Consider the following 24,851-nt stretch of genomic DNA (forward strand, 5'->3'; position numbering starts at 1 on the left):
TAATATTTTATTTATAAGTTAAATCTTAGCTTCTCTTTTTCAAAATGCCTAAATTCATGAACTTGCTTAACTCAATAATTAATTAGGGCATCACCTGTCCAGACTGTAGTGACAACTGTCTTCTTCCCAGTTCTTTACAAGGCCTAAGACCAGAGCCACTTATTTGGAGTGTCCCTGTAACGTCTAACTTCCAAGGAAAGAAAAAACAGTATTAACTGAGACACTACTTTAGGTGTTTCTATTTTCAGATCCAGACTGATGCAGCTAAGCTCTTCTGCACAGCAACTTCTAAACTGACAAGATTTAGTTAGTAGTATCAAGTACAATACACCCAGAAACAAAAAAAAGTACCTGAATAGTAGAAAACAGCATTAAAACTGGTCTAATCCTAAGAATATAGTAGAATTAAATAAATGAAATTCAAAATCTTCTCTAAAAATGAGTAAAGGACTTATTAAGGGGGAAAATCCAAAAGTACTATAATTTAAAGAAATTTATTCTTTAAAAATATTTTCATGTACATGTTCATGACTATTTCGTTTGAAGGGAACAAGAGAGATTACCCTAACAGTCGGTGTTAGCTTTGAACATAAGTGACATATGTATAACAATACATTTTGGGAATACCTGACAAAATAAAAATGTAAATGTTTATAGTAACTTAAGACTGCAAGATATTTAATATCTCAGATTAAATGGACCCACATTAGAGTATCACAAACCAAAACTTACAATTTTATGACTTCTCCATTACTGTAATCCTAATACTATGCATAAACAAGTTAACCCCATTCCCAAATCACCACTGGCCAGGACACAGGAAAAGTCCATCAGAAAAACAGTGACAAATTTGAATGCATAGTATAATATGATATGCACCCTCCTCCTATTTCAATGCTTAACACACTGGTACAACTCCATTTAATAAAAGGAAAACATGAATTACTATTTAAGCAAAAAGTATTTTATGGGAAAAAAAAAAGTTGAGCTTCTTGCCTAGAAAAATTCTTTAATATCTTATGTTCTCTAATACAGTAAAAAGCCTAAAAAAATGCGTTAATGAAGATTCAATTTTCATGGGAAATCCACTTTCTGCAATATGGATAAATGTTTTTCATTGGATCATTTCAAATGGCAAAATCTTCTTCAGAACAGAAAAATATAGCATCTTAAATAGACAATAAAGACAATAAAGTTGTATTTACAGGATGCTATCTATAATCAGAGATCACCAAGAACCAAAAAAAAATTGCTATCATTTCATTGTCCTTTTTCTCAGCAGTCAGCTATGACATATAAACTAAGAAGATCCAAGAATCAATGAAATGTGTTCTAGGTAAGTTTCACAGAACAAACAATTCTCATAAAATAGTTTTTTTTTCTTTTCCCCCTGAGAATCAAGTTAATCTATCGTTGGACTGCAATCAAGATAAAGACAAGAGCTCTAAATCCTCAATCATGTCAAGATCAGAATTATGTAGACATTTCCGCTTAGAAAAGCCAAAACATACAAATGAAGAAAATGTAAATAGCAAGACAAGGTGCTTAATAGTAGTACTATCGCAGAAACTTATGGTATTTGGTAAAATATACATTAAGTGACATTTGGGAAAAACTTTATTGCTCTTGATGAAATATAGCACCACTTTGAAGAATAAAAGATGGTTAGGATTAACCACCTTTTAATCAACAATAGGCATTAATAGGAAAAGTGCTTAAAGAATTAGTTCTGGAAAAAGGTAAGTTTGAGGAAATTTTTATATTATATATTTTAAATCTTATCCACTTGTCTTCATTAAATAGACAACCGGCAACCGATTTTAGTAATGTAGTATCAGATTTGCTGTCAGTCTGATTATCACTCAACAAATATAAAATCAAGGGACAAAAGTCATTCAAACTTATAAAACAAGTTAGAACATTATAATTTTTTATGCCAAAAACATTTCAGATAATTATTGCTTAAATATACAGTGATCACACCTGTGAAATTTTCTAAATTATGATTGAGAAAATTTCTTTGTGTGCTAACATTTATCCTAAGTGAGAGAGAAATATCTAAAGAATGTGTAGACATTGCCTAACAACTGTGGAAAATAGCCCAATTTCCCCCTGAACAATTTTTAAAAACTAATGTCACCATGACTCAGGAATTAGAAACAAGAAAACATGATTACACACATGCTATATGAAGTCAGCCAAATGATTTATGATAATTTGCAGCTAGCACTTTGCTTAGTCTTCAGGAAGTAGGATTTTAAATAAATTTCCTTATTCTAAAAGAAAAATGTGAATGGATAAATTGCTATGCAGAAGCACAAAGTTTTTTAATGCAATCTTCTATAAGAAGTAATTAAATTTTAAAAGCCAAACAATCTAACATCGAATTCGATTTCCTCTAAGATAGATTTTATCCATCAGTTTCTTTGTCCTTCAATCATCTGAAATATCAGAATTACTACACTGATAATCATCATAATAAAATGTGATACTATCTTATTTAAAGTAGCTTGACTTTCTATAACAACTATTTCAGGAGTGGCATTTCTAAAAATAATTTTATCTAATGTATGCATCAGTCACATTTGGAAGCAGGCACAAGAATTCTAACAAAATTGGTAAAGTTTTAGAGTACTACACAGGTAACATTGCAGCATGATCTGTATCCCTAAGGAGGAAAAATAAATAAATAAAAAAAAAATCAAACCTCTACAAATGAAAGGGATTTCAGATACTTATGGCTGACACAGAAGAAAACAGAATTTTATACTTTCATCAGACATTTTTACAAAGAAAATGTCTTGATGGTCTTGTTTCCAACTTATAGTCATTCTTTATATATATATATACATATATATATATATAATGTTTTTTTTATTTATTAGGGTGATGCAGAAAGCCACAAATGAGAAAAGGACACTAAGGTTTTAATAAGGGAAACAAAAAGTTGTTTTCACCAGTATAGATTCACATTACAGTACACCAATATTGACAGCATTCTCTTGTCTATTTTTGGTACAGAAGATGGTTTCTCTCTACATAACCTTGTAAGGCTTCAGTAACTAAAACGTAAAACAAAACAAACAAACAAAAGAAACCCCAAAACAAAACAAAAACCCCAGCCTATTAGTTTACAGTTTATTTTAAAAATTCTGAAAGACACTGCAAGTTCTAAACTTTTAGTAGTGCTACCCATACACAACCATCTGGTTAAGAACCCAGTAAAACAGCCCCCTTTCGAGGAAGCTTTGCAACAGTAGAGTTGTGCAATATGGATGCTTCTTACTACAAGAAAAAAAAATTATACATGGCACATTCTCATTCATATTTTGTAATGTAAAAAGTTACAAACATACCTAATCAAATAAATAATAATAAAAAAAGAATTTGAATGTATTTGTTAAGTATCCTAAAACCACTACATAGAATAATGGCAACTTTCACTCACAGATTATTTACATGGTAATACCCTGTGTGGGTACACTGCTACAAAACTCGAACAGAAGGAGTAAACTTGAAATGTTTTCCATAATAAAGATCTAGCAGCATGACTATCTAATGCTGTTTTATCCCGATTGCTTCTGAAATGTTCCTTTTTAGTCTGTGTCTTCATCCAGTTCATAATTGTCTTTATCATAAATATCTTTTACTAGAAGAACCCGTACAAGCATATTTTCCAAGGTGTTTCGGTCCAGTGAAGTAGATGTGTACCAGATAGGGCTATCTGTAGACCCAGAACATTCTGGTTGCAAATAAAAAACATCCATTCTCTGATTAAGATTCTGTGGACTTTGGAGGAAAGGAGAGAAAAAGTCAATTTCACAAAACACATACAAAATTTCTCACAACTTTCTTTTTTTCTTTCAAGAACAATTTAGATCCCACTAATCACATTACGTGGCCAGACCCTAGGCCTCATCACCCACATTAAATATTGTCATTAGAATATTCTCAAAAGTTATTTTCTGTAATAAAGAGATTGCTTCCCACCATAATTTAAACTCTCTGTATTTCACTGAATCCAAGACACTATCAAGAGATACACTATTTCTTATTTTAATGTTACCACTAAGCAGGCAAAACACTGCCAATTGTATTTCTTTTTTTTTTTTTTTTCTTTTGAGACAGAGTCTCGCTTTGTTGCCCGGACTAGAGTGAGTGTCATGACATCAGCCTAGCTCACAGCAACCTCAAACTCCTGGGCTTAAGCGATCCTACTGCCTCAGCCTCCCGGGTAGCTGGGACTACAGGCATGCGCCACCATGCCCGGCTAATTTTTTCTATGTATATTTTAGTTGTCCAGATAATTTCTTTCTATTTTTAGTAGAGACGGGGTCTCGCTCTTGCTCAGAGCTGGTCTCGAACTCCTGAGCTCAAACGATCCGTCCGCCTCGGCCTCCCAGAATGCTAGGATTACAGGCATGAGCCACCGCACCTGGCCCCAATTGTAATTTTAAGATGCATCAATTTAAACAGGTATACCAGTTTCAGAAATAGTGAGATGTGAAAAAAAAAACATGTCTTAAAATCGATGAACTATGGCAGCACATAAAAAACCTTACAGCATTACACAACAGAAACTTAATTTTTAAAATACCAATAAGATAATACCAAGATAGGAATTTCCACCTAACAAATAGTTACTATCGTTGGAAGAACCCCGATACTGTTGCAGCCGAATAGGGCTACCCTAAAACCATGGTGAGAAATACAGGTTGAACATACCTAATCCCAAAATCCAAAATCTGAAACTTTTTGAGCACCAACATGACACCACAGTGGAAAATTCCACACATGACTTCATGTGAAACAGTCACAGTCAAAATGCAGGCACATAACACATAGTTTTTTCAGCATCCCCAAGGAAAAAATAAAATTACCTTCAGGCTATAGATATAAGGTATATATGAAACATAAATGAATTCTGTGTTTAAACTTTGGCCCCAGGCAGGCACAGCACAGTGGCTCACACCTATAATCCTAGCACTCTGGGAGGCTGAGGCAGGAGGGTTGCTTAAGCTCAGAAGTTCTAGACCAGCCTGAGCAAAAGGGAAACCCCCCCTGTCTAGAAAAGATAAAAAATGAGCTGGGTGTTGGTAGAGTGCACCTCTAGTCCCAGCTACTTGGGAGGCTGAGGCAGGAGGATCGCTTGAGCCTGGGAGTTGGAGGTTGCAGTGAGCTGTGATGATGCCACTGCTCTCTAGCCAGGGCAACAGAACAAAAGTCTATGTCCCCCCTTCCAAAAAAATCCGTGGCCCCATCCCTGAGATCTCTCATTATGTATATGCAAATGTTCTAAAATCTGAAAAAAATCCAAAATCCAATACACTTCTACTCCCAAGTATTATGGATCATGGACATTCAACCTGTACCACTATCACCCTACAGGTGACAATTATTGTTCTTACAAGTTCTTGAGGGCCATCCTGGGGACCTAATTGTCATTTATAGAATTGTTTATATAAGGAAGTACATTCTGAGTTCATGATAAGCTTTTGAAAATTAGGGAGTGCTTACTTAAAACAATGGACAAGCATAAAATAATCTATGGTCCCTAAACATTTCATTTCATTGGCTTAAATTTTTAACAATGCCTGTTAGTCTCAGATGGGGAAAAACAGCAATGGTAAATTGAAAAGTATAATACTTTCAGTACACTATTGTATCTTTCAGACCTTCTTAAAAGGCTACTTTCTCATGTTTGTGTCCCTGCTTTGCAGAGTCACTGAAACTGCCATAATTTAAAAGAAGATGACAGCAGTAGTAATTTCATTAATAGAGAGTGATTTCTTAGTATATGCTTGAATCCTAAAGTATGAAGTATATGCTAGGTATTTCATATAAAAAGTTATAACTGAATGGACTTGGATATAAGTGAGAAGAGAGAAAAATCTACAAAAAGGATCAGTAAAAAAATGACACCTCTTGCTAGTGTTAAATTCAAATCAACTTTATACTACCATTAGAAAAATTTAAAGTATCATTAATACTCACCTTTTAGACAAGTAGCATTCAAACATTTTCACAGGACATCTAGAAGGATTGGCTGTGTTTTCAATTTGTTCAAATACTGGCTCATCATCTTCATGTTTTCTTTTTCCAGCAGTAATTTTATCTTAAAAAATAAAAATTAAATAAACCTCCTAAAACTAATCTTGAAGAACAAAAGAGAAGCAAACATCCAGATAGTACCATTCGTTCCTAGGATCTGTCATACCAAAAGAATGGGACTAGGTGTCCTTCAGAGTTCTAAGTTACGGCTTTCAGTAATACATAATTTTCCAAACAGAAGGAACTAAGACATCTTAAGAAGACATAGTTTGCCTTATTTTATAAAAATGACAATCCTTAGGCTCTTAACAAGTGACCCAGGTAATCTTTAGTAAGGCAAGATTTGTATATCCCCACCGCATACAATCTGAAAATAAAACATAAACACACTACCTTCATTATCTGTTCCACATAAGGAAGACACTTGGTATCGAAGACACGCTTTGTTTTCCATTGTTAAAGGATTTTTTTTCCAATGCCTAAACACAGTGCCAAAGGAAAGTCTTAAGTGTTGTTCCACTGTTTTCAGGCCAAAATACTTAGTGTTAAAGTAGAACAGTGTATTCAGAAGAGCTACTGGAGAGTGTGATCCTAGTTGTTTTATCCTCCAGAGATAGTCTTCTTCAACTCGAGAGAATATTGACCCTTAAATAGAGAGAACTATTTTTAAAGAATTATAATCAATAAAACAGTTTTCATTCAACCATCTAGAAATAGATAATGTTAACTTAGGAACAAACCTATTATCAATTCTCCATTCACACCAGGTCAACTAGAATGATTTTGGAATTACCTACACAGCTCTTTAACAACACAGAGGGCTAGGAAACACACCAGACTATGGAACTATCATCTCTGGAATAGGGACTAGATGTTTGCTTCTCTTCTTCAGTAGGAGAAGCAGACAATGGTCAGAATGGAATTTAAATCTGTAGAATTCCTGAAAAAACAGGTGATCTCATATACATATACATTTTCTTCACACATCTAAAACAGTGGTTTAAGAGAAATTTACATCAGCATCTCCACTGTAGACCTTAAAACACAACATCCAGTCTCTTACTCCAGATAAAGCAGGTCACATTTCTTACAAAGTTCTTCATAAAGACTAGTTAATAACCACATTCAATTCTAATTCAACAAGAGGTGAACATCAGATGAGCTCATAAGTACTCAGAAAAATAAGCTATCTAATTTAAATGACTTCCTAATTATTTTAACATACTCTCTGTAAAAATAATCCCAGTATCTAGTTAGCAACACCTTTATTTAAAATAGCATTACCATCTGGAAGTATGCTTGGTTGCCAACTTCGGAGTATTTTATTCAATTCTTGCTCAAATGTCTGGTATCCTGGATCAATAAATATGTTGTCTTTTCGATTACTACCACACAAGTACTATAAGAAAAACAAAAAAATTATTGAATGAAAACCAGCCGATTTTAAACAGTGAACATACTATATTCTGTATTTCTTAAGAAAAAAAATAAACGAAGATTTATGTCTAAGAAAACCAAGTATAATAAATAAAACATGAGAGATGACTGGTTTTATGTATGTACCTAGAAATCATAAAGAACCAAACATTACCAACTAATCTGTTGCTCAAAACACTCAAAGCTAAAATATACACTCCAGAATCCAGAATGTAAAAACTGGATGAGAATCTTCAGTCTTTCAGAAAAACAAAATAATATCTGACTCCAATGTTTATTATATAGTGCATGGGGAAAATTTAAAGAGTAATTAACGATTAAAGAAAAACATCAAGTATTAAGGATGGGATGAAACGTCCCTCTGTAGCAATCAGAAGCTCTCTTCTAACACTCTGACTTTGGCTAACGTTTTTTTCTTATTGTCTCTATATGCTTAACTCTCTACCTGTGAGCCTGTACTAATTTATGAATCTTATAATTTACTGTCACAACCTTGAATCTTAACAGTGAAGGCTGTTACAGAGTAATTTAAACACTAAAGTTTAAATACTAGTGGGACTTAAAAATAAAATAATATAGAAGTAAATACTATGGTAACAACAGCACAAAGAATGGGAGACAGAATTGGGAGTATACTGAGTATACTGTTGTAAGGCTCTTTTACTCCATGTGAAGTGGCATAATATTATTTGAAGGTAAATAATGATTAGTTAAATATGTATATTGTAAATCCTAGAGCAACCAATAAAAAAAATTTTAAGAGGTACAAATAATAAACAAGAAGTGGAGATAAATTCAGAAGAAAGCGAAAATGACCAAAAAAAAAGAACAGAGAGAATACAAAACAAGGCCGGGCGCGGTGGCTCACGCCTGTAATCCTAGCACTCTGGGAGGCCAAGGCGGGTGGATCGCTCGAGGTAAGGAGTTCGAGACCAGCCTGAGCGAGACCCCGTCTCTACTAAAAATAGAAATAAATTATCTGGACAACTAGAAAAGTATATATAGAAAAAATTAGCCGGGCATGGTGGCGCATGCCTGTAGTCCCAGCTACTCGGGAGGCTGAGGCAGTAGGATCGCTTAAGCCCAGGAGTTTGAGGTTGCTATGAGCTAGGCTGACGCCACGGCACTCACTCTAGCCCAGGCAGCAAAGTGAGACTCTGTCTCAAAAAAAAAAAAAAGAATACAAAACAACCAGCAGGACAACAGATTTTAATTCAATGACAGCAGTAATTATATTAAATGTAAAAGGTCTAAGCCAGGGTTGGCAAAGTAGAGCTCTTGAGCCACATCTGGCCCACTGTAAATAAACAAAGCTTTCTTGGAATACAGACACACTGGCTCATCTGCTTAGGGTCTATGCAGCTTTCATGCTATAGTGGCAGAGTTGAATGGCTGCACAACACAAACATGGCCTATAAAACCTAAAACATTTACCATTTCGTCTTTTATTTAAAAAGTTTGTTAGTCTCCAGTCTAAACGTATCATTTAAAAGACAGTATCAGGTTGAATTTTTTTTTTTTTTTTTTTGAGACAAGGTCTCACTCTGTTGCCTGGGCTACAGTGCAGTGGCATCATCATAGCTCTCTGCAACCTCAGACACTTGGATTCAAGCAATCCTCCTGCCTCAGCCTTTCAAAGTAGCTGGGACAACAGGTATGTGCTATCACACCTGGTTAATTTTTTTATTTTTCATTTTCTGTCAAGATGAGGTCTTGCCATTGCCTAGGCTGGTCTTGAACTCCTGGCCTCAAGAGATTCTCCTGCCTCAGCTTCCCAAAGTGCTAGGATTACTGGCATGAGCCACCACACCTTGCCCAGATTGGATTATTTTTTTAAAAGTAAGGCTCAAAGTGAAAAGTAAAAGAAAAATATATACCATGTATACATTAATCAAAACCTAGGCCAGGCATGGTGGCTCACACCTGTAATCCTAGCACTCTGGGAGGCCAAGGCGGGAGGATCGCTCAAGGCCAGGAGTTTGAGACCAGCCTTAGCAAGAGTGAGACCCCGTCTCTACTAAAAATAGAAAGAAATTAGCCAGGCAACTAAAAATATATAGAACAAACTAGCCAGGCATGGTGGCACATGCCTGTAGTCCCAGCTACCCGGGAGGCTGAGGCAGGAGGATCACTTGAGCCTAAGAGTTTGAGGTTGCTGTGAGCTGAGCTGACACCACGGCACTCTAGCCCGGGCAACAGAGCGAGACTCCGTCTCAAAAAAACCAACCAAACAAACAAAAAAATCAAAAATCAAAACCTAGACTAGCTGGGTGTGGTGGCTCATGGCTACAACCCCAACACTCTGGGAGGCTGAAGTGGGAGGATCGCTTGAGGCCAAGAGTTCAAGACCAGCCTGGGCAACACAATGAGACCCCCACCTCTATAAAAACAGTAATAATAATAAACCCTAGACCAGAGTTTCATCATCTGGGTTGATCTAATGTTACTCCTACTAGTCAGAAGGAATATTAGCCAGCAAGATTCCAAAATAGAACAAAAACTCCTAATTAATGCCTTTCAAACAGGATGACAGACCAATTGATAAAAGCCTGGCAATCAATGAAGTGATAATGCCAGCTCCCTTCCCTGTTTTTGGGCTAGTCAGAGGGTAGGAGTTCTAAAATACCATTTCCTAAACTCTGGAGATCCTCACTGTTATATGGATAGCACTATTGGTTAAAATACAGTATATCATGATTCAATCTATTTAACGTTGACTAAATTTTTGTAAAGTATCATCTCTAGATTTTTTAAAAATGGAAACTTAATTGCACATTATATAAAACAATCACTAAAGTAAAACCTCCAAGTTTAGAATAGCAATTTATGTGTTGTTCTTACCATAAAGCAAGATAATAAAAAAATGAAATGGTCCAGAAATAATTATTTTCATCTGTGAGTCTAGCAACGAAGGGAAAATAATTTCTATGTATTTTCACAACTTTAGCAATAACAAGCCAAAACCTACTTAGATCACAACTCAACTCTACTAAAAGTAGTTCCTAAACAAAGTGCCTGCCAATACTTATTTATTCTGAAAAGGTTTCTCTAGGCAATCCAGGATAAATTCAATGATCTGCCGCGCTTGTTGTTAACAGAATGGATTACAGTATACTTTATCAGTCACTGTGGTAGTGTGGGGAGCAACGCCATATGATCGTTGCTGTTACCTTCCGTTATAGGCAGTCCCAATTCACAAACACCTCATCTACACATGTATGGCTGCCCTATCACCAAAGCCCTTGTGATCAATGAAAATCTACAGAATAAAAGAGAACCCATGGTTTCAGAAACAGAGGCAAAGGAGAAGCTGTGAAGAACAGCAGCAACTTATAGGAACTAACCCCAAAGAAAACTTCCTGATAGGACAGGCTTGTCTAAACAGCAGCACTCTTAATAAAAACTTATCTTCAAAGAAAATCTTCAGTTACAGAATTATTTGAATAAGTATCTTGTTTTTCAAATACAAATTCCTTTGTAAGAATTACTGAACTCACACTTAGGTTTCTTTGGAGCTATACATGAGAACACTAAAGTTCTCTAGATAATTTTGGAATGACAATATAGAGCAGTATTGAACAATAAAAATATAATGTCAGTTATACATGTAATTTTAAATATTCTAGTAGCCACATTTAAAAAATTAAAAAGAAACAAGTACAATTAAGTTAATATTTTACTTAGCCCAATATATCCAAAACATGCAATTTCAACATATAAAAATAAATGAGATATTTAACATTTTAAAATTCATAAATTTCTTTGAAATCGTGTATGTATTTTATTCTCAGAACACTTCTCATTTCAGGCTAGCCGCATTTCTTTTTTTTTTTTTGAGACAGAGTCTCACTTTGTTGCCCAGGCTAGAGTGAGTGCCGTGGCGTCACCCTAGCTCACAGCAACCTCAAACTCCTGGGCTTAAGCGATCCTACTGCCTCAGCCTCCCGAGTAGCTGGGACTACAAGGCATGCGCCACCATGCCCGGCTAATTTTTTGTATATATATATTTTTAGTTGTCCAGATAATTTTTATTTCTATTTTTAGTAGAGACGAGGTCTCGCTCAGGCTGGTCTCGAACTCTTGACCTTGAGCGATCCTCCCGCCTCGGCCTCCCAGAGGGCTAGGATTACAGGTGTGAGCCACCGCGCCCTCAGGCTAGCCACATTTCAAGGGCCCTGTTTTTTCTGGTTTAATAATGCTTTGTAAGTCAAACTGGCACATTTGATAGATATCTATTTACTTAAATAGAAATGATGGTACTGGTATTTGAGAAGCACAATGGAAGTCCCATATAACATAGCTAATAGGTGAAAAACATGTATTTTAGATAATATGTTCAGACCATTAACATGTTTGTTTAGCCATGTATTGTCACTAATATGACAAATATGTATTATCAAAGAATGTTTTGGAGAGATAGCTAAAGCAAGAAACCAATTATGTCTAAAATATACATAAGAATTTATGAAATTAAAATAAATATTAGGAATATAAGACATTCATAATTTGAGGGCTATTAAGAGATTTTACTTTTAAGATCCTAAAATCAGTTTTAGTTATTTGAACAAAGCTTCATTAAGAACAACGTAAAGTAACCCACCATTACTTTAGCTACAAATCAGTAGTTCTGCACAATAATTTGGGTTTCAATGAAAATATTCCAGCCTTCAGTTGCCTACATCTAAGAAAAAAAAACAAAACCGAGTGTGATCTTTAAAACTATTTAAAACCTTTTCATGTTTCACCCTAGATAAAACATGAAGTCTAAACATCTGATCACGGAATACAGGCCCTCTGTGGTATGACTCTGGCCTACGGTGCTGCCCTCCCCCAATCACCCCAAAGCTCTCTCCACTTCACATTCTACACTCCAGCCATGCCAAGCAGTTCCTGGAAAACATGCCTTTGTTTATATGTTTATCTCTTCTTGTAATGCCATTGTCCTTCCCTCATCCTTTCTGCCTAGAAGATTTCTGTATGTACTTCAAAATTCATTGTTTTCTACATTGCTGTATTTTTTCATATTAGGTACAATTAATCCCAGTTCTGTGCTACCAACATAAAATGTTTAAATATTATTTGTCTATATATACATTTCAAATCCTTTAGTGGAACATATATATTTTTTAAGTCGAACTGCTCACCAGATTCAAAATTTATGAGCTATGTAACTTGGACAAGTTACTTAACTTTACTTCCTTATCAAAAAATGGTGATAATTATAGCAAGGTTGTTGAGAGGATTGACTGACATGTCAATCACGTAGCAGTACACAGAAGGCAATTAACAGTAAATGTAAGACATCAACACACTTATCTCAAAGCATATTCCAATGTCCAGTGTCTAGCATACAACAGTACCTTAATGCTTGCTGAATTAACCAATGAAAGAAGGATTAGCAAAACTCTGAATCTACCTCATCACTGCTATAAAATAAAAGCAACTTCTTAAGACCCTCTGAATACAGAGATTAAATAAGTTTAGAAATGTTCTATGTATTTTAATAGAACTATTTGAAAATTATTCATTTACACACAAATTAACAAGCTACATAAGTGACTTTACTTTTTGAATTTAGTAAATGGAGTTCACTCTTCTTAAAAAACACATTCCTACATTCTTACAAACAAACAAAAAACCCCACATTCCTCCATATAAGAAGTAAAATATAAAAATTCCAGAGAAAAATTTCGGAAAATGACAAAGTTACCATCTATAATAAATAAGAAACTCACACAAACTAAAAAGGATAAACCAACTGGACAATGAGACAACTCACAGAAAAGCAAATGCAAATGGCCAATAATCACAAAAAGCTCCTCAACCTTTCTGGAAAGAAATCTGATGACATCTTTAAAAATCAAAAATACACTTTTCTTGTGATCCAGTAATACCCTTTCCAGAATCACATCTCAGAAATAAAACCATTAGTTCTCTAGGATAATTATACAAGACTTACGGGAGAGAGGAAGGAGAGTATACACTGTCTTTAATAGCAATATTTTATAAAACAAAGGGAATGCTCATTTTGGAAATGACTAAGTTGTGCTATATCATACAATGAAATATTATATACACAGTTAGGTCTGTTCCAGCTGACTTAAAGGAGCTACCACAATGTATAAGAAAGTAGAGGGAAAGTGAGATGTTTAAGTATATAATACGGTCTCATGTTCTTAGATGGAGAAATGTCTTATCTTTTGCCACGTTCATAGAAAACATAGAGAAGTATACACATTTAGCTAACAATGATCAGGTGGGGGGCATCAAGGAAAAAGGGTATGTACATTTTCATTTATGATAAATTTGAAGCGAGGGACACATGTTCACATATGTAAAACAGTGCATGAAAGAATGATATTGAAATCTTAATGATGGTTACTGTAGGATTCTGAGATTTCACATATTTCCTTCTTCCTCAAACATTACTATATTATGTGAACATTTAAGAATAACCATCATTCCAATCAGGGGGAAAATTCAGCTATTTTGTTGTGACGGAGAAAAAAAAAAGCTGTGCTCCCCTTTTATACAGCATCAGTTAAATGTTCACGATCATATTCAGATTTTCAATGTACAAAACAGAAGTAGCTACTTAACTCTTGTATACATTCACAAGACTTAGCCCTTAGAAAAGATGTTATTCTTTCTATAGATGTATTGAAGAAAATCATACTTCCTTTTCAACAGTATGTTAGTTTTATTGTCAGACATGAACAAATATTGCAATAAATGCAACAGACAGAAAAACATGGCGCACTCTTCCAAAAATAGCTTCTATTTCTGTGCACAACCTTGAAGTAACATTAAACAGCACTGATTTCTGGAAAGTATATTTTAGATACCTTATCTTCACACTGAGTTTTAGGATTATTTTTAAAGCTGCTTATAAATACCATAGTCTTTGAAAACAAATCAAGTCTGTGAAAATGTGTCCAATGATGAGAAAAAATAGTATGCCATTTTTAAAAATTGTGGTAAACAGAACATAAAAATTACCATCTTAACCATTAAGTGTAAAATTTTTTTCAGGTAACATTTATCATTATATAACAAACCTATTAAAAAAGGAAGGAAATTCTGACACATGCTACGACATGGATGAATAAGCCAGATGCAAAAGAACAAATACTGTGATTCTATTTTTATGAGGTATTTAGAGTGGTCAAATTCAGGGATAGAAAGTAGAATAGTGGTTGCCGGGGCTTGGTAGAGAAAGAAATGGGAAATTATTGTTTAATGAGTACAGAGTTTCCATTTTACAAGATGAAAAGAGTCCTGGAGATGGATGGTGGGTGAATGTACTTATTGCAACTGAAATGCACACTTAAAAACAGTTAAAACGGTAAATTTTATGTTATGTAGATTTTACAATAACAAAAATGGAGGGAAAACCTATTTAAAGATGTAATTAAAAAAAGATATAATTCATAATCATTCATTAGGCAATCCATTTAGCTCTCAACTCTCTGATACACAGTATTTGGAGCTCAAGATATTTATTAATCCATCCCACAAAAAAACAATCCAAAGATTCAATTTCCTCTGACAGCGTTTTCCTTACTTGAGAGTAAAGGAAAATGAAAACACAACATAAAAAAGTTTGTGGAATACTGGTTATTTTAGAGGAAAATTTATAGCTTTAAATGCTTTCCTAGAAAAGAAAGGTCTAAAACTAATGATCTAAGCTTCCATCTTAAGAAGCTGGAGGGGGAAAGAGCACATTAAGAGAAGAAAAAATAAAGATCAAAGATTAAATAAAAAACAAATAAAAACAATACACCTTTAATTAAGTAAGTGGGCTAGGCAAACTACAGCCCTGGCCCCACTGGGCTCAATCTCACCAGCCACCTGTTTTTCTGTACAGCCTATGAGCTTTGTTTTGTTTTGTTTTGTTTTGTTTTCATTTATAAATGGTTACATTTAAAGCAGATTCTAGATTTTCACCTCTTGTTCTGAAAAGCCTAAATTATTTACTATTTTGCCCTTTAAGAAGAAGTTCCTAAGCTAGACTGTTCAATAAACAAAAGGTACAAATTACCAATACTAGATACAAAAGAAGGATAAAAAGGGGAATACTATCAACTTATGCTAACAAATTTAACAGCTTTAATGAAATGTATAACTTCTCGAAAGACAAAATTGCCAAAACTGGGTCAAGCACAGAAAATCAAAATAGTCGATATCAACTAAAGGAACTGATTTAGTGATTTTAAACCACACCCACTCCCCCACCCACCTACCCCTACACACATACACACACACACCTGCTCCCCAATCCCAGGCCCATGTGGCTTCACTACTGAATTCTATCAAACACTTAAGGAAGAAATAATACCAATCCTTACAAATTCTTTCAGAAAATAGGAGAAAGGAATATTGCTCAATTCATTTTACGAGGCCAGTATTGCCCCAAAACAAAACCCAGATAAAGACAAAAAAATTATGAACTATTATCCCTAATGAACATCTCTAAAAATTATAAACTATATTAGCAAATCTAATCTGGCAATATATAAAAACAATAATATATCAAGTATAATTTACCCAAGGAATGCAAGAAAAATCATATGATCATCTCAATAGATGCAGAAAAAGTAGCTGACAAAATTCAATAACCATTTATGATAAAAATTCAATTCTCAGTCAACTAGGAATAAAAGAGAACTTCCTCCACCTGGTAACAGCTACAAAAAAACCCTAGAGGTAGCATCATACTTAATGGTGAAAGATGGAATACTTCCCTCCTAAGGTTAGAAATAAGGCAAGGGTTTCTGCTCTCACTACTTCCATTTAACACTTACTGGGGGAAACGGACCTTAAGCAATGCAATAAAACAAACGAAAGAAATAAAAGACATGCAGACTAGAAAGAAGACTGTCTTTATTCATAGATGACATATCTGTGTACAAGATACCTAAGATGTAAAAAAAAAAAAAAAAAAAAAAGCACAAAACAAAACCATCTACTAGAACTAACTGTGAATTGGTACACAACAGAAGACAAATATATTTCTAGTGTATTTCTATACATAAATAATGCCAGAACAAATAGCTACAACAACAAAAAGTAAGGCCGGGCATAGTGGCTAACGCCTGTAATTCTAGCACTCTGGGAGGCTGAAGCGGGAGGATCGCTAGACGTCAGGAGCTCGAGACCAGCCTGAGCAAGAGCGAGACCCCATCTCTACTAAAAATAAAAAGAAACTAGCTAGACAACTAAAAATATATAGAAAAAATTAGCCAGGCATGGTGGTACATGCCTGTAGTCCCAGCTATCCGGGAGGCTGAGGCAGGAAGATGGCTTGAGCCTAAGAGTTTGAGGTTGCTGTGAGCTAGGCTTGATGCCACAGCACTCTAGCCCAGGCAACAGAGCGAGACTCTGTCTCAAAAAAAAAAAAAAAAAAAAAAGTATTTGACTTTAGGGAGAACTAGTGGACTAAAGATGGGTAGGACAGAGAAGCCCCCATTTTGTTGTGTTTTGGTACTTGTTGATGTAAAAAGTTATATTATCGAGATACTAAGTTTTTAAGCTATGTTTCTAGCAGAAGCCTTTTTTAAGTGGAATTTTATACAGAACCCCAAAATATAGCAAAAGAGTGGAGTTGAATTACAAGAGGAGGAGCCTAGAACTCAATCTCTCTCTTTCTTACTGAGTAAACTCGGAAGAATCCTAGTACCCTCTATAACATTTTAAAAAATAGTTGAAGCTGATCTAGACAACAGAACTATGTCTAAGATAGAGATACAAATGTTCTTTTTAAAAAACATTGTTCTGGCCAGAGGCAGTGGCTCACACCTGTAATTCTAGCACTCTGGGAGACCAAGCCTGAAGGATCACTTGAGCTCAGGAGTTGGAGACCAGCCTGAGCAAGAGCAAGACCCCGTCTCTACTAAAAAATACAAATATTAGCCAGGCGTCCTGGCACACGTCTGTAGTCCCAGCTACTCAGGAGGCTGAGGCAGGAGGATCGCTTGAGCCCAGGAGTTTGAGGTTGCAGTGAGCTACGACACCACTGAACTCTACATGGGGCGACTGGGCAAGACTCTGCCTCAAAGTAAATAAATAAATAAATAAAAATTTTAAAAAGGTAAGGAAAGGAAAAGAAAATGGGGTTTATAGGTTTGTTGTATAAAAGTCATGACAACCATCAGGCTCAACAAATGCCTGCCTACTATGTGGACAGCCATGGCGCAAGAAAGGGAAGAGTAAGACCTAGTTCCTATTGGCTTTTAAAAGGATGTATATGTAATAAATAACTTGTTCAAAACCAGAGGATTGAGATGACTTCTCTTACACTCAGTACAATATTTATAATAAAAGAGGAAGGGGGGAAATGTACACACAGATATAGAGCTGGGGTCATATGTTTTAGAATTCATAGTATTTTAGATTTTACAGGGGAAATACCAGGGAATATACATAATTACATAATGGTCCCACAGTAGTCTGGGTAAATACCCAGTACTTGTTTAGAAACATAAACAATTTTCTAATAAATTCTGTAGTTCATAGTCTGTGAATGGAAATTAAGTGTAATAAATAAAGATAATAGCTTCACAATTCTTCAAGTCAGGTTTTATTGTCAATGCGTTTTCAGGAAAAAATATGTTTCATGTTTGGAGATTTTAGAATGGTGGACCTATATTACCATCTAAGCCTGAGGCTTAAAGTACATGTAAATCTATCAAAGGGGAATAGGAAAAAGTAAAACCTATTATATTTCTTTGAGGTTGCTACTTAAAATTTGTGGTGGTCCTTGAATACACAGTAATTTACATCCATGCACGATTTCCCTACCACCACTTACATAATCTTAGGCTACTTTCTATCCTGAAGAGAGAGTAAGTAAAATACAAATTAAGACAATTCTAGTTTTCTTCAGTAACTTGTATCATTATTTAACACCTGTTGACAGAATAACATTAAATTTTAGGCATGTAAACAAAACTCTAAAGAGATCTCCCCTGTGATCTACCATATTTCAAAATACATACGATGTGAAGCTGGAGATCCTTTCCGACCTCTGGGCTCAAGCCTACAGAACTTGTTCAGAACTAGAGGTCATTACTTAAAGTTGATCTTCATGTTTGTTGTAGAAAACAGGCTTACTCAGATTCATAGACATGTCAATGAAGTTTATTTAAAACCCCTAAAGAATGACCTATTTTTATGAGATGATTCCAAAGAATTAATGAATAGTTATACTATTTAACAAGTTAGTAACACATCAGAAGCCATATATGGTGAAATAGACCTAATATTCATAGGTAAGACATATTTGTTTACATGTAGATTAGCATGATCTATAGCCAAATGTAGCTACACATCATGTCTAATAATGTGAATTCACTTATTTGCAATTGGTAAGGAAGGAATGATGTCATCATTTATATAGTATCATTCATAATATGGTGGCAAATATACAACTTTGTTAGACCTGTTACAAAAGATGCATGAATTCTGAGTAGCCTGCCCATACCCTATTTTTCCCATAAATTCTTTCTGGTTTTGGTACATCATTTTGGAGAACTTGAAGGTTTTTAGGAATATATATATCTTGCACTATAGCAAAAATACAAAGTAGCTAAGGAAATCCTTTATAACATTCTAGCATTTCCAAATAGATTAAATTCTTTGTTGTCTTTCTTAATAAGCCAATAAAGGTTCCATAAAGTTACCTTAATATTCTGGAAGCACAACATTTTTCTCTCCAAGAACTACCACAACAACTTTTCTTACACATGTTGTATTTGAAAGCAGCCATCAAAATACTAACCTCCTGTATTCCAAGGCAAAGATAATAGATGCTGTCAGGTGCATAATTCTCTCCATTTGGCCGTCGGATCTCATTAACAAAATGAGCTAACCCATAGTTAAGCTCAGCTGTGGTGTGAGAGAGCAGGTCCTCTTTTAACTTTACTGATTTAGCTAAAAAGAATTAAAATAAAAAATCAATAATTGCTATTATTTAATGTCTTAATGTTAAGAAACTTACTGAAATTAATTTATTCTTTATAAGAACTTTAAAGTAAAGTAAAATGCATTTTTAGAATTATTTTAAGCTACATCTTTGTTTTTTAAAATTAAAGGTAGTCCATAACAGAAATCTTGATTTTAAATAGGACTTAAGAGAAACACAATCAAAACACTTACGAGATTTTAGCTCATCTAATACCAGAAGATCTTCATCAAGTTGCCTAGTTTTTACCCAGTGTTTCCATGCATTTACACCATATGTATATTTGAAAGGAAAGCTGCACTCCGAATTGTCAGAACTATCATCATGAGACTGGTATCCTGATACAGCTTTTCTCTTGGCTCCCTGTTAGTAAAACACCACAGTAAATCTTTTTTACTAGCCTACATTATTTCAGGACTTTATGTAAGCCATCTCTCAACAAAGGCAAATTACAGTTGACCCTTAAACAACACAGGTTTGAACTGCATGGGTCCACTTATATGCAGATTTTTTTCAATAAAAGTTACACTGAGTGTGCCTGCCTCTCCTACCTCCTCCACCTGTGCTGCCGGAAGACAGCAAGACCAAGCCGCCTCTTCCTCCTTCTCAGCCTACTCAACATGCAGATGTCAGGAAGAAGGCCGTTATGATGATCCACTTCCACTTAATGAACAGTAAATATATTTTCTCTTCCTTATGATTTTCTTTTTTTTTTTTTTTTGAGACAGAGTCTTGCTCTGTTGCCCAGGTTGGAGTGAGTGCTGTGGCATCAGCCTAGCTCACAGCAACCTGAAACTCCTGGGCTTAAGCGATCCTCCTGCCTCAGCCTCCCAAGTAGCTGGGACTACAGGCATGCGCCACCATGCCTGGCTAATTTTTTCCATATATATTTTAGTTGGCCAGATCATCTCTTTCTATTTTTTAGTAGAGACGGGGTCTCACTCTTGCTCAGGCTGGTCTCAAACTCCTGATCTCAAGCTATCCACCCGCCTCGGCCTCCCAGAGTGCTAGGATTACAGGCGTGAGCCACCGCGCCCAGCCTTCTTGATAACTTTTTCTCTAGCTTACTTTAAGAATACAATATATAAAAAAATACATGTGAATCGACTGTCTATGTTATGGGTAAGGCTTCTAGTTAACAGTAAGCTATTAAGTAGTTAAGTTTTGGGGAAGCCAAAAGTTATATGCAAGTTTGACTGCCTGGGGGTGGTCAGTACTCCTAACCCCCACATTGTTTAACCATCAACTTTAACATTTACTTTCTTAGAATTTGCTGGTATTCCTGAATCTGAGAATAGTCAGTTCCCAATAACATTTCCTGAAATGTATTTCCAGGAATATGATGTTTCTATGCAAATCACTTTGTACAACAAAATCATATTAAATTCTGCTGTGAGAGTCACCAGTGATAAGAAAATAATTACATAGAAGACAATTAACAAACTAATAACCTAAGTATTAATGTAAGAGAGAAAGTGAAGCACTTTTCAACCAACTCCTTTCCACTTTCTTGATGGTATTGTTCGTGTTGCAAAAGTTTCTAATTTTTATATAGTCCAATTTATCTATCTTTTTCCTTTTCTTCTTTGTGCTTTTGGAATTATATCTAAAAAACTATGCCTAATCCAAGGGCATAAAGATTTAAGTCTAGGCCGGGCGCGGTGGCTCACGCCTGTAATCCTAGCACTCTGGGAGGCCGACGCAGGCGGATCGTTGGAGCTCAGGAGTTCGAGACCAGCCTGAGCAAGAGCGAGACCCTGTCTCTACTAAAAATAGAAAGAAATTATATGGACAGCTAAATATATATATAGAAAAAATTAGCCGAGCATGGTGGCACATGCCTGTAGTCCCAGCTACTCGGGAGGCTGAGACAGAAGGATCACTTGAGCCCAGGAGTTTGAGGTTGCTGTGAGCTAGGCTGATGCCACGGCACTCATTCTAGCCTGGGCAACAGAGTGAGACTCTGTCTCAAAAAAAAAAAAAAAAAAGATTTAAGTCTATATTTTCTTTTAAGAATCTTACATTTAGGTCTATGACCCCTCTTAAGTTAATTTTTGTGTACGGTGTTAAGTAGGAATCCACCTTTATTTTATTCCAGGTACTCCTTTTTTAGTTCTCTTTCTTTCTTTTTTGAGAAAATTTGTGAAAGCCATCTTTTCTTTAATAGAAAGGTGTTTTTTGATATTGGTTTATGTTGGAAATTAGAAACAAAAAGTTCTTGATAAAATGTTAATATAATTAAACCTGATAATACATTTAGAAGTGGTCTATCAAAATGATCAAACTGTCTAGCATGTCTATGTGCTGGCATGCTTAAAAGAGACCAGATTTAATAAACTGGGCACCTCAACCTCATTGATTAATCTCATCAAACATAATGATGCAAGGCCAGGCGCGGTGGCTCCCGCCTGTAATCCTAGCACTCTGAGAGGCTGAGGCAGGTGGATTGTTTGAGCTCAGGAGTTCGAGACCAGCCTGAGCAAGAGCGAGACCCCGTCTCTACTAAAAATAGAAAGAAATTATCTGGACAACTAAAAATATATATAGAAAAAATTAGGTGGGCATGGTGGCACATGCCTATAGTCCCAGCTACTCAGGAGGCTAAGGCAGTAGGATCGCTTAAGCCCAGGAGTTTGAAGTTGCTGTGAGCTAGGCTGACGCCACAGCACTCACTCTAGCCCGGGCAACAGAGCAAGACTCAGTCTCAAAAAAAAAAAATAATAATAATAATGATGCAAAAAATAGCTCAAGAAAATAATCTCAATTCTTACCAAAAGAATTGAATTTACTTTGTTAGCAACTATTCTTCTATATATTGAGATAAATTTAAAAAGAAAAACTAAGTAGCAATATTCACTCTTCTATAATGCAACAAGTAAATCTGAGATATTTTTATGACTTAGAAATAAATTAATTCTTAAAATCTTTTTCAACAGAGAAAACTAAATAACTTCCCATATACTCAGGCACACTAAAATAATCGCTGTATCATTCTCAGTAGCTATAGAGATATTGGTATACAGAAGTATTAAGTAAATGCAAGAATACTATTAAATTTTGTACCTTTTTTTTAGATCGAGGTCTAGGCTGTTCCTCATATTCTTCTCCAAAAACAGGTGGTAATAAAAATTCATTTTCCATATCAAGCTCCTCAGCAGCTGACAATCAAATCAGAGAAATTTTTATTTCAACCGTAATAGCACAGGTTTACGTGACATAAACACAGCCAACAAAGAATTAACCACAGAATGTGAAAAAGCATTTGTACATGGGGATAAGCTCGGCTGGGTTGAGGAGTAAATGATGTGCTGTTCCTAACATGATCTGTGAATTCTGATAAGCCCTGTTCAGGCTCCTAAAAGACCATATGTATAATGAATATTAACATGGAATTTTCACAGAAATGTGTTTTATCAGAAAAATTACTATAATCTGAAATTCAATTATTAGACCTAAATGGTCTCAGTGCAAATCTGTTTCCATCTATTAAATTTTTTCCAAAAACAAAATGTTTTACATTCTACTTAACATGCTCACTAGCCATCGACAGATAAAGAAAATCAATAAGGAAAATTCTGACACATTTATTTCACAAAAGACCTGAAAACAGTTTTTGCCTCTGAAGATGAACTTATTTTTCAAAACGATCTTAATGCTAACAATATTTTTAAATTAAAAAAGACACAAACACTTCTTTATTCTTCTAATCTTCAAAACTTTCCATAATGAATTACTTTTAGAAAGTCTAATCCCAGCACTTTGGGAGGCCAAAGTTCAAGGATCACTTGAGCCCAAGAGTTCGAGACCAGACTGGGCAACACAGAGCAAGACCCCATCTCTACAAAAAATAAAAAAATTAGTTAGGCATGGCGGCATGTGCCTGTAGTCCCAACCACTTGGGAGGCTGAGGCAGGGGAATCGCTTGAGCCCAGGAACTGGAGACTGAAGTGAGCTATGATGAAGCCACTACACTCTAGCCTGGGCAATTTCTCTTAAAAAAAAAAAAAAAAAAGATTTTTTGTTTTGAAGGCTCTAAGAAATTCTTAAGTCTGTATAATTCATAATTCAATCCCATGTCTCAATCCAGAAGTTAACTGTTAAATTTTATTTCAGTAAAAAAGAAAAAATAGATATGAACACTGAAGGCCAGTGACATGAACATTAAATGGTAAATGCTCTTAACCATAGTATGACTCCATAACTACATTCTATAACCACAAAGTAGCATTTTGAGTACCTCTGGGAAAATCTATCTCAATATCCAAATCTGGTTCATATGGTACATCAGGCATGTTGGACTGTGTCTCTGGGTCGGGGTTCTTCAAGAGATCTGAACCAATTATATCTGTCTCAATAATTACACCTGTAATCAATCCATAATATCATTAGAAATCAAAATAGAAAACCCCAACAGTATGTACATTTAATCTGACAAAGGGAAGTAATTCAATTGTAAATGCAATAAAAATATAAATACTTACGTCACAAAAGGAAAAGGCATATAGTTATCTGAAAATGTAAACTACTATAAATTTCATAATTATAATTAGATAATTATTAAGTACATGAAAACTTTTAATCCTATAAATGTTGACCACACCCCTTCAAAAGCTAATAGGTGTGCTTTGATAGCAAAACAAGTCCAATATGTAGAGTGTTTCTAAAAGCAATCTCTTGTCAGAAATAAACCAATGAGGGTAGATAACTGCAAATTTCAACACTCTTTTTGAATTCTGATCTAGATTCTCCACATCATTCAATATATGCTTATTCACAACTGCGTTCTAATGTTTTGATCAGTTTCTTTTGAACATTTTTATATTGTAACCATAGTAAGAAATGCATTTTATCCAGTACACACTACAGGGTGATTGAGGGAAACAGAAAGACACATGGGAAACAAGTTTCACAAAACAATACTTACCCTTTCTATGGGGGATTCATGCTGCCTTTTTTCCCCCCTGTTCCACTCCATTTTTTAAAACAACAAAAAACACTAGTAGCAACCCACTAAATTAATTTCACAACTCCTTAACACACTGCTTCAAAAACAATGTCACATTATGAAACACAGAGAAAATTATAGTATTTTGATTGTCCTCTAGGGTAAAGTTGAATAGGACTCTAGGTGTCACCAGAGGGTTAAGGATAAGAATAAATATTCTAGGCAACTGAGAACCATCTACGACACACTCATCGTGCTGTACCATGGAGTAAACACTGCCCAACAGAGGTTAAGATAAACCCTGGTTTAGATAATGCCAATTACTTTATTAGTATAAGCAATAAATCAAAATTGGGAATAACTACTACAAAATAAAGAGTTTGGATCGTTATTAGAACCTACTACAAGTTAGTTTTATGTCTGTGCTATTCCACTGACAAGAGTAATTCTTAGTTG

The 24,851-nt window shown here is 35.1% G+C and overlaps 1 protein-coding gene across 4 annotated transcripts in view; it reads right to left on the reverse strand.

Moving 5' to 3' along the window:
• Window positions 1-2,910: 2,910 nt before the first annotated feature.
• Window positions 2,911-24,851, reverse strand: part of ZMYM2 (zinc finger MYM-type containing 2) — a 108,448-nt gene continuing 86,507 nt past the window's right edge. For 3 of the 4 annotated variants that reach the window (XM_045567693.1, XM_045567692.1, XM_045567694.1), the window contains 8 exons: window positions 23,688-23,813; window positions 22,514-22,608; window positions 19,645-19,813; window positions 19,268-19,419; window positions 7,336-7,450; window positions 6,445-6,696; window positions 5,995-6,115; window positions 2,911-3,789 (listed from right to left, as the gene is read on the reverse strand). In XM_045567693.1, coding sequence (XP_045423649.1) covers window positions 3,597-3,789; window positions 5,995-6,115; window positions 6,445-6,696; window positions 7,336-7,450; window positions 19,268-19,419; window positions 19,645-19,813; window positions 22,514-22,608; window positions 23,688-23,813 — 1,223 coding nt within the window. In that variant the 3' untranslated portion in view covers window positions 2,911-3,596. Of the gene's footprint in view, window positions 3,790-5,994; window positions 6,116-6,444; window positions 6,697-7,335; window positions 7,451-19,267; window positions 19,420-19,644; window positions 19,814-22,513; window positions 22,609-23,687; window positions 23,814-24,851 lie in introns of those variants that run through there. The other variant, XR_006739025.1, reaches the window with a different exon arrangement.

This window comes from Lemur catta, chromosome 13 (assembly GCF_020740605.2).
Source record: "Lemur catta isolate mLemCat1 chromosome 13, mLemCat1.pri, whole genome shotgun sequence".
In the NCBI taxonomy this organism is placed as follows: Eukaryota; Metazoa; Chordata; class Mammalia; order Primates; family Lemuridae; genus Lemur; species Lemur catta.